We start from the raw sequence: 10,000 nt of genomic DNA, 5'->3' as shown, positions 1-10,000 counted from the left end.
GACGGACAGTTCACTAAATTGCCGAAAATTTCCGTTTTTTCTTCGCCTTTTCACAGACGCGATCAAGATATCCCTCGCTTTCCCCGCAAACGGTCGACTCTTTGCGCGCGCAATTTTGACAACCACGCGCAGTCAAAACAGGGAGAGCGCGCAGGCAGTAGGTGAGGCGTCATAAGGTTGACTCATTTCTTTCGAAACATTTTTCCGGCGATCCGTTTCAGCCCGTTACTGATATTTTGAGGGAACTTAATTTTATTGTTTTACCTCGCCCTTTTGGCGACTTACAACTTAATTTGTTTATTCCTTGCACATGGCATTGGTTCGAAATAATGACAAAAGATTCTTCATCCTGCTGGCGGTGATGCGGTGTTTTGTTTCGATCGTTCCTATATCCCCTGTTCGTTGATTGTTACAATCATTCAGCAGTTTGGTAAAGAATTTAACTGGAAAACGACCAAAACTAAAATTCAGACAACTATTTGCCCTTGAGCTAGTGATGCTGTACATGCGCCACTGCCCTTCTTGATTCTGCAAACTTACTCGAAATCGAAGCATCACTTTGGAGAAACAAAACTTATCTATTCTTTTCAATTCATCAGCATTCTCAAACTGTGCCAAGCAGCATGTCCTGCTGCGAGTTTAAAAGACTGAAAGCTAAATGGTCCTAAATTGCAATCAACTGATCTTTACGACAAACAGAACTATTTCTCTTTCGCTCTACCCCACTATCTGCTTAGGACACTTTGGGGTGGATTTATGTAGAATTTGTATTACACTCGGGAGTGATAGTTAGTGACTGAATGGGTTCTACGATTGCATATAGTATCCATGACAGCACGTGGTAGACTACTCGTAGATCATACTCGAGAAAAACGCATCATCGGTGGAGCGGTGACCCTGCTGCTATCAGTATCGTGTCATTATTTTAAGGCTTAGCGAATCAACTCGCCGATATCTCGTGACGATATTTCACATCGTATTCCGGTGCTTTTGGAATTGTGTCATTGTTAACCCATACGTGTGATAAGTTATACTCTACGTAGAGCAGAGCAGTGGACTCTATTGTAAGCATATGGTGTTCAATATCGTTTTTGGTTCAGTAGCTAATGCAAATGATCCACGTAGAGGTGGATTTTCCTGATTGGGTGGTTGCATTAGGAAAAAGGCGGTTTGTTAAAGTACGTCTGTACGTGGTGTATTCCTTCCTCTACTCTCATTTAGTATTAATGTAACAGCAAATGGGGAAGGGAATTGCTTCGTTTCGTTTCGTTTCGATGGTTACAGATTAGATAGATAAACGTCCAGACACCCCTGATGGCATTTGATAACTGCCGTCTTGTTATTGATCGGTTGTATCTCGTCAGCACGTGCCATAACCGACTTTAACATCAACATAAACGCCGCTTGCCGCTTGCCGCTTACCACTCGGCATCTCCGTTCGATTTCTGGAACACGAAATCCTTTCCATTGACATGCATTATGCCATCTTTAAGATAAAATTTCCACTTGTTTCGAGATCGAGTAATCTAGAATGGAAAACGAGGAAAAAGTTAGATTGTGGATTGTTTCCGTTAGTTCGGTGTTATTGGTGGTGCAGGAAGGGTTCAGCGTAACATACCTTATCGTACTGACACACAACAACATTATCGGTTTCGAACAAATCCGACGCGTCCTCATCTGTAACGTCGTCCTCACTATTTAGCGGTTCCTCTTCGGCCCCACCCTCCACATCCAGATCGTCCTCTTCCTCTTTATCCAGATCTTCTTCATCATCATCGGCAATATTGTCGTCGCTGATATCACTGCCTTCCTCATCCGACGTATCAACCGCACCGTCCAGTTGACTGCACAGTCGGATGCTCAATGGTGCTGTAGCAAAACGAAGCAATAATTTTCATTAGATTAAAAACATCCTTGTACAGTGTTTCATTTTGCAGGATGGTATACCTTCCGCTGCATCCGATAACGGTACTAGCTTTCGGCCATGCTTTACCGGCCGTCGACGCTGTTTGCGACCTGCCTTGCCCGTTAATTTGGAGCTACTACAACAGGGCACATTTGCACTTAATGCGTTCAATAGCTGCAAGTCGAGCTGTTCACGTTGCTTGTCCAACGTAGTAGTAGTATCAGTAGTTTGGCTTGATTTCGAAAGCTCAAAATTCTCATTCTCCATCATCGTAGCAATTGCGGAACCATACGACGATTCTTCTTCCATTATATCGTCGTCACAGGCACCATCGAGCTGCTTTTGTATCGGTAGTTTGTCTAGAGGCAAGAGCATTGGGCGAATATCGTTGAAAAGGCGCAAAGGACATGATTGATCGTGGTCACGGTAAAAAACTTACTCAAGTTGTTGCTCTGCAGATATGAGTTCACGTGCTGTTGCAGTACCGTGGATGCAATTTGCGGTGGAAGTGGCATGATAGAGGCGATAATCGTACTAGTGAGGACCTGCTGCAGCTTGTTTTCCTGCAACGCAGAAGCTGGCACCTGTATCGTCAGTATACGCTGCTGATTGTTCGGTCCGTTCGGTTGCGCCGGAAGTGTAATTTGGATGGCCACCAGCTTGTTCGGGTCGAGTGAGGCCACCACGGCTGCTGGCGCGGCCGGTGTCGATTGCTGACCGGTGGTAGTAGTCGAGGCGGCGGGTACGGTATTACTCTTACTGGCGACGGCGGTATTCGTTGTTGGCAAGCTATTGTTTCCAACTTTGGTGGCTGTCGATGTAGTACCGATACTGCTGCTCCCGCTCACCGTCGTATCGTTGCCGGTGGGTTCCGGTTTCACTGTTACCGGTTTGCCTACTCCGCCGGTGGAAGCTACCTGTCCACTTGTACTGCTGGCAATCGAAACCAATTTGCCATTTTCCGGTAGCGTGGTCGTAGAAGCTGATGCAGCGGCCGCTGCTGCCGCTGCCTTCGCTTTCTTCGTTCCATTGGCCTATGAAAAAGATTCATCAGATTCTCCAGCCATACATTGAAGGTCCCTTTTTGGGGGGTAGCAAGCTGCACTTACCTTTGAGCTTGCAACCGATTTAGAACCGGATACGATCGGTGGAGCTTGTTGGTCCTGTGGATCGGGCACGGTTTCTACAGCTTTGTTGGCCAGCACCTTTGAAGTCCATATTTGTTTCAACTCCTGTAGCACCTGTTCATCCACTCCTTCATCAAGGAAAGCATCCCTTACTCCGCTTATTACATCGTCGATAACCGTCTGGTATACCTTAAGCTGAAGCGAGATAAAATTTGAAGTGGGAAACTATCATTTAGAAGGTCTGTTGCATATAACATATGCATATAACACATGGGAACGTTGCAAACCACAAACGCTGCTATAGCATCACAACCGCATCTAGAAGGAAACTGGCTACTAGTGGTTTGATAGAAATCCGATAAAACCAGCTATCAGTAACCACGCTGCCCAACAATTCAATGTGAACAAGCGGTAACGAACGATAACAAGAAATTCCCTCCATTCGTTTTCAAGTGTCAAAGAAAGGCAGCATCGCATGGAAAGCTCACAATATTTCTTAATCACAGCACCCGCCGACCTACGTGCTGTAGTACCAGCACGAGAAGTTCGCCAATATGATAACAGCTACATGCATTATTTTCATGACATACATTTCGCGTTACTTCGACTGGATTGGCTAATATCCATTTAAAATATGAGCAGAAAAATGACTCCTTTAAAAAGGTAGCGATTCCATGTAAATTATTTCGAAGCAGTATTAATTGGCCACGACCACTAGAGAAACATGGATCTCGCATCAAGCCTATCAGCTCCCGCACAACGTTATCTACTTTCGCAACCATGCGAGTGTGTCCCCGCGGTTTGGTTGTTTTAGTTTCAGCGGAAGCAGAAAGAAAGAATGTAGCAATCTGAAGGGACAGGTTGACCTTAGAATCGTGCCATACAGTCTCGACACGGGTACGTATCTTTAGGCTGTTCGTCACTGCTGATAAGCTCTGTAATGTTGTCTCCCACTAAGTGACAACGGCAAGATGTCACCTAGCCGAATAGCATGCCAGACAATCGCTATCGGAAAGGGTAAAAGACGGTAAATTTGCAGCTACAAAGTGGTGATGTGGGAATCTGTTTGCGATTCCCGATACCTACATCCCTGGATTACCGAATTTACTTCCTTTGTCCATCGATGTTTTCTACTTCGTATGGCCAAAATGTTCAATCATGATATGACTTGGTCACGTTTCCATATGTTATCAAAATTTCTTTTATCCTTCGCCGAGAGATGAAATGGAATAAAGGATAGGGGTATCGTGTTTCGCGCATGCCGTGACCGGTCCCCCTTTTTTCACGTGCTACCATATGGAATACGGAGAAGCGGTTAGCTGTTCATCTGTCCATGGATGTTGGTTCTTCATACGTAACATAACAGGCGGTAACTTTGAATAAGTGTGCTGGCAAATAACGAACCGAAATTGGTTCATTGCATGGCGCTACTTACCACGGAAGTTTGACTGAGAGACATCCTAAAGCTGCGCGGGTCCTGTTCCTACTACGAAAATGTCGCGATGCAGCTGCAAACTCTTTAGCAACGGCAGACGCGGATAACGATTCCTCTGATACGGACGGATCGGTTTGCTGAACAGTTTAACACGGTGATAACTCTTCGGGCCTAGCGAGGGAGGATACTTGCGAGACACAAAAGTAACACTGCAGCTCGCCGTTGCAATTTCACGCAGACGCCGCGCAGTTATGATAATGATGTTGTTGACGATCGACACGGGTTCTCGGCTAACGGGGGTTCTCTCTCGGTAGGTCACGGTCTCGCGTAATTCCGCTTTCTGTTGTTTTTCCTGCCCTGGTACTGCTGCTAATCGTAGTAAGCCCTTTTTGCACAGGCAGCAGCAGCGACTTTGAGTCACACTTGGCCTTTCCGTAGCAGTTTGCTTATTTCATAGCCTCCGCTGATTGCCTGCCATGATGTTCTGTGTGGGGTGGTTTCGTGGTAACCACGCACCGCTGCTTTCACTGCGGACAGTGCTACCTCGGCGGGATCCGAAGAATGGGAACACCGTCTCGTTATGCTGACGATGCTGTCGGTTCAATTGCTATGATCACGGGACCAACGCGGTCTCAGCAGAGGACCCGCACACGATAGACGACTACTACTTTGTCGTGATGCTGTTCTGCTTCGTTGGCGTTTAGTGACCCCCTCGCAGTCCTCCTCAGCTCGTCGCAACCGTGTGCTACTACGAGCGTGAAGTGGAAACGGTACACCGCGGTGCGAGGAAGGCGGCATGCAAGGCGCGCGGCATTCACACACCGGGGCTCATTGACAACACTCGCGCACAAAACGTAGACGAACCAACACCACGAGATAAAAAAAAAAAGCGGCCACGAAGATGACGGCAGCGGCGGCGGAAGAAGCAAAAATGGTGCGAGCAGGTTACCGCACAGCACCTGGTCCTCCTGGGGGATGGGAACGGTTGGTGTTAGCAGCGATTCGTCTCGATTTCACGACGATCACGCTGAGGGGTCCGATTTTCGCGATCGGATTCACACCACAACTCTTGCCTGGTCTTTTCTCCGGCTGTACTCCGACCTTTTTTGCCTCACCGAGAAATGACGACGGCGAATCGAGGCAATCTGCGGCGCGGAATTTCCGGTGTACGTGGGAAGGAACCGACCTGCGCTATCGGACAGTAAGGGCACGTAAAACGGCGCCTCACGGTACGACGATGGATCCGATTTCTTCAAGCCTCACTTTTCTCGTTTTTTTGAGGTCGAGCTGCAACGCGCTTACTCCGAGAGGGCGATGGCACAGGTAGAGAGAAAGAGACACCAAGCGTCGGAGAGCGAGAAAAAGTGAAGCCCACTCAGCAAAATCCGAAGAGGACCTTGCAGCAAAAATTGCTCTGTCAAACCGGGGTGTTGTTTTGTTAGGTTAGGGGATTTTGTAAACAGCAAGCGCTTGGCTAGGAGGAAATTGCGATAAAACGAATAAATTGGAGCAGTGTTGTTGCGAGGAAGAATCCATCACCCATTGGCGACGCTAGTGCAGTTCACCATGTCCAGCATGGAAACCGACGACCTGATCGAAGAGGTATTTTTCTTGCACCGTTTCGCGAACGGCTTCCCCCGGGTTCTGACCGCTGCATCTTTCTTTTTAGGACTCCGTTGTGCTGGTTTCGGAAGACGATGGCACTTCCTCGGATGGAAGCCACACGGAGGACGAGGAAACCGAGGACGAAGAAGACGAGGCAGATGAAACCGCGGAATCGAAACACATTAAACAGTACATCGAGATACTTACGAAGATCGCGGGGGACAAGTACAACTACGACAACTACGTTCAGCTGCTGGAAGTTGCACAGTAAGCGATGAGTCCACGCACGGCATTCGCAAACTATGGCCGTTAAGTTGATTGCCTTTCTTTTGCTTTTTTCAGCGAAATGAACGATCTGGACAAGATCCGCCAGAGTGCGGAGATCTTTGCCGCCATGTTCCCACTGTCGCCGGACATCTGGTTACGGTGGCTGAAGATTGAATCATCGCTTGCTACGAACGATGAGCAGGTGGAGAATGTCGAGAAACTTTTCATCCGAGCACTGACCGATTACTACTCAGTGGATGTGGCGACGGAATTTGCCCGATTGGCGATGAACACAAGCAGCAAAGAGATTGCCGAGCGCATCTGGAAGGTGCTCATACCGACGTACGGTCTTCACACCACCAAAGGCCGCTCCATCTTTGAGGCTTACCGCGAGGACGTGTTGGCGAAGAACGGAGAGTAAGGATCCGTGGCAAAGCGTGCTATGACTTCGGCGGTAACATGTTCCCCGTTTTCCCTTCCTTTCACGCAGTTCCGCCGAGAGCTTCAACCGGGTTGCCAGAATCTATGAGCAGGAGCTAAAGGTACCGCTGCGCGGTATGGAAGATTCCTGCATTGAGTATAAGCTGCTGTGCGAGAAATACAAATCGGTACTGACAGATCTCGATGAGGAAAAGTTTGAACGGCGTTATAAGCAAGCGAAGGCCGCACTGCAACGTATGATACCGCACGAAGATGCGCTAGCAGCGCTGGAATCGCATGAACACCAGCAACGAGCAGAACTCTATCGCAAGTACATCGCAGACTGCCGCTCCGAGCTGGACGATGATGAGGTGCAAATACTTTACGAACGCTCCGTTGCCGAGTGTTGCCTGGATGCAACGGTCTGGGTGGACTATCTGCGCTACCTACGCAACTGTCCACCCGATGTGGACGAGAACGTTTCACCCGTCTTTCGGCAGACCGAATTGGATCTGGTGAATCGTGCACTACGGAACTGCACATGGAGCGCCGAACTGTACGTCGAGAAGATGCGCATCGTGGAGCGTGAGCAGCAGAACCGTTCGAAGATGACGGTCGTAAAGATCATGGAGGACGTGGCGTCCGCGGGCCTACAGACACCGGAAGCCTCGGTAAAGGTGTGGCTCGAGTATTTAACCTTCCTCCGCCGGCACACGGACTTTAAGAGTGAAAAGGAAAGGGAAATATTGCGGGCCAATTTCGATCTCGCCTGGAATCAGCTCGGCCGAACGTGGGGTGTGCTTGCGGATCCACAGTGCAAGATTCTCCAGTTCTGGGGCAGGCTTGAGTACGAAGCGCTCGCCGAACCAAATAAGGGTCGCGATCTGTGGCTGAGTGTGATGGGTAAGTGCCCTGAGCTTGTAAGCCGCGTGTATTACATTCACTAACGCTACTAACGCATTGCATCGCTTTTGGTCTTTACAGAGAGTGCCGATAATGCTACGAAAGCTGGCCTATGGATTGAGTTTACCGAACTAGAAGCGAAGCGGAATACTGATGCAGTACGAAAGCTGTACCGCAAGTCGATCACCACGGTTGGACTGGATGATCCAGAGACGCTGGCTGCCGCCTGGTTACGATTTGAGCGCTGTAATGGTACGCTCGAGCAGCTCGTCAGCTGTCAAGAGCTGTGTAACGCCACAATCGAAAAGTACTACAGCACATTCATCAAGCCACTGCGTCCGGCGGGCAAGGGAGCGAAACAGAAGGCCGACGGAGCGCCGGGCAAAGAGGCGACGAATGCTGCGACCACAGCAACGACAGCTGTCGATGGGTCAACGGCGAGGAAAAATCTAAAACGAACGCACGATCAGGAATTCAAAGTGCCAGCCATTCCACCAGCCAATGCCGATAACACGCCAAAGGATAGCGCGGACAAGAGCTCCGGTGCCGAGACTGAGCCAACTGAATCCCCGTCGAATGGTGATGCCGCCGCGAAGCGCGCTAAGCTCAACGATCCGAGCCTTGAATCGCGCCAGGTGTTCATCAGCAACCTTAGTTTTGAGGCGACGGAGCAAGAGATACGCAGCGCATTCCCGGAGTTATCGATCGAAAGCATTGAGCTGGTGCTGTCTAGCTCGGGTAAAAGCCGCGGCTTCGGTTATATGCTACTGTCGAGCGAATCGGATGTTGCGCAAGCATTGAGCTTCGATCGACGCCCGCTCGCCGGTCGACCTATGTTCATCTCCAACGTGGCCCGCGATAAAGCTAACCGGCAGCATCAGTTTAAGTACGCGTCGTCAGTAGAACCGAACAAACTGTTCATCAAGGGCTTACCGTTCGAGCTGGGCAAGGATGAGCTGCAGCGACTGTTTGAACCGTTCGGTACCATTCGCGACATACGCATCGTCTGCTTCCGCAATGGACGTTCGAAGGGTCTCGCATACCTGGAATACGAGTCGGAGGCGGCCGCGAAGCGGGCCGTCCTCAAGATGGATCAACATGTAATCGATGGTTTCACCATTACCGTTGCCATCTCGGCACCGCCACCGAAGAAAACAGAGCCGGCAAAGAACTCCAGTGCATCCGGAGATGATACAGCTGCTGGCACCAGTAGCGCAAGTCTCGGTTCCGGTAAACGGCAGCTTGCAAAGGGGTAAGTGGACAGAGGAAAGCCATCTGGCCGCAGTGGTTATCGTTTACCGCAATCTGTATTTCTAATCTTCTTTACTTTCAGCGATGTGAAACAGAAACTCTCAGCGATGATTCCAACCGCGGTACTAAAACGAACAACGGCACCTGCACCGAATGCGGATACGGAAAAGCCCAAATCGAATGACGATTTCCGGAAATTGTTGCTAAAGTGAAAAAGGATGGGCAACAAGTGATTTCTTTTTACACCCCGCATTCAGAGGGCTCCCAAAGAGAAACCAATTTCATTTCTGGCCAAAAACAGCCCGTCTCCATCATTCGTTGCCCTAACGAAATGTATATGTGTCCGTACCGCAATCCCCCGTACTAGAGGGAGAGTTTTTGTAATAATCTTTTTTACTGCATTATTTTTTGTGTCTCTCACCACTGTCCTCCACAATCGTGTGTTGTCCCACACAGTTTCATCTTCCAACTTGATCATTTGCCTGTTCTAACCCTTGTCAATTCCTTCTACACCCCGGCTGGTAATAACTGGTAAGCGCTGTGACAAGAATGATAACAAAAAGGAAAATAAAGCCGCTTCCAATAGCCACTTGTCGATGGTATCTCTCTGCGCCATTGGCGTTCTTTATTTCAACTTTATGCTACGCTTCACGAATGGTTTGATGCTCGATTCTCCGGCGTAGCGAGTTGTTTCCGTGCGTACCGGACGGATGGCGCCCTTGCGCCGGATTAGCGCCTTGCGGTACTTCAGTTTGTTCTTCACCCGAATGTTCCGCTGATCGCGCCGCTTGCGTACTGTCAAGCCCTTGTTCTTGGCCATCTGATAGGTGATCTTGCGCTTGCCCTCCTCATCCAATTCTTCTTCTTCTTCTTCTTCCTTCTCTTCGTCGTTATGATCTGAACCAGTTTCATGGTTCAGCAGCTTCAGTTTCTTTGCAAGATATGCTTCACCTTCACTGTCATCGTCCAGTTCTGCCTCATCATCATCCGATGCTGATTGCGATGCCTTTGCTTCAAGCTGATTCAGTATACCAAATCGATTCCGCTTCTTGCTAACCGTTTGGTCGACGACGCCGTCTTCCTCGT

The 10,000-nt window shown here is 49.1% G+C and overlaps 4 protein-coding genes across 4 annotated transcripts in view; 1 reads left to right on the top strand and 3 right to left on the bottom strand.

Moving 5' to 3' along the window:
- Window positions 1-84, bottom strand: part of LOC125950020 (DNA replication licensing factor Mcm2) — a 2,893-nt gene extending 2,809 nt beyond the window's left edge. The window contains exon 1 of the mRNA XM_049677578.1: window positions 1-84. This exon is cut by the window's left edge and continues 56 nt beyond it. The gene's annotated coding sequence lies outside the window, so the exon portion shown is untranslated.
- A 142-nt stretch (window positions 85-226) lies between these two features.
- LOC125950040 (transcription initiation factor IIA subunit 1) lies at window positions 227-5,760 on the bottom strand. The gene is made up of 7 exons (XM_049677623.1): window positions 5,584-5,760; window positions 4,469-5,436; window positions 3,016-3,228; window positions 2,346-2,940; window positions 1,948-2,265; window positions 1,619-1,869; window positions 227-1,526 (listed from the first exon to the last, which is right to left on the bottom strand). Exons 2-7 carry the CDS (start codon window positions 4,490-4,492, stop codon window positions 1,419-1,421), a joined length of 1,509 nt encoding a protein of 502 aa, XP_049533580.1. The 5' UTR covers window positions 4,493-5,436; window positions 5,584-5,760; the 3' UTR covers window positions 227-1,418.
- Window positions 5,761-5,889: 129 nt separating this feature from the next.
- On the top strand, window positions 5,890-9,380 carry LOC125950019 (squamous cell carcinoma antigen recognized by T-cells 3). Its single transcript, XM_049677576.1, has 6 exons — window positions 5,890-6,070; window positions 6,138-6,340; window positions 6,416-6,757; window positions 6,831-7,663; window positions 7,745-8,915; window positions 8,997-9,380. The coding sequence occupies exons 1-6, from the start codon at window positions 6,035-6,037 to the stop codon at window positions 9,124-9,126; spliced, it is 2,715 nt and encodes a 904-aa protein (XP_049533533.1). The 5' UTR covers window positions 5,890-6,034; the 3' UTR covers window positions 9,127-9,380.
- A 41-nt stretch (window positions 9,381-9,421) lies between these two features.
- The window catches only part of LOC125950041 (something about silencing protein 10), a 1,635-nt gene continuing 1,056 nt past the window's right edge, over window positions 9,422-10,000 (bottom strand). The window contains exon 1 of the mRNA XM_049677624.1: window positions 9,422-10,000. This exon is cut by the window's right edge and continues 1,056 nt beyond it. Within this exon, the coding sequence (XP_049533581.1) occupies window positions 9,540-10,000 (461 nt within the window). The 3' untranslated portion in view covers window positions 9,422-9,539.

This window comes from Anopheles darlingi, chromosome 2 (genome assembly GCF_943734745.1).
Source record: "Anopheles darlingi chromosome 2, idAnoDarlMG_H_01, whole genome shotgun sequence".
Taxonomy (NCBI): Eukaryota; Metazoa; Arthropoda; class Insecta; order Diptera; family Culicidae; genus Anopheles; species Anopheles darlingi.
This window is presented reverse-complemented; position numbering and strand designations above follow the sequence as displayed.

Coding starts and splice junctions, on each gene's coding strand:
- LOC125950040 (XM_049677623.1), bottom strand. CDS start 4,492: ATGTCTCTCAGTCAAACTTCCGTG. Junction 2,941..3,015: donor AATCGGTTGCAAGCTCAAAG/GTAAGTGCAGCT, acceptor TCTTTTTCATAG/GCCAATGGAACGAAGAAAGC. Junction 1,527..1,618: donor TTGTGTGTCAGTACGATAAG/GTATGTTACGCT, acceptor TTTCCATTCTAG/ATTACTCGATCTCGAAACAA.
- LOC125950019 (XM_049677576.1), top strand. CDS start 6,035: ATGTCCAGCATGGAAACCGACGACCTGATCGAAGAG. Junction 6,341..6,415: donor CAGCTGCTGGAAGTTGCACA/GTAAGCGATGAG, acceptor TGCTTTTTTCAG/CGAAATGAACGATCTGGACA. Junction 6,758..6,830: donor GTGTTGGCGAAGAACGGAGA/GTAAGGATCCGT, acceptor CCTTTCACGCAG/TTCCGCCGAGAGCTTCAACC.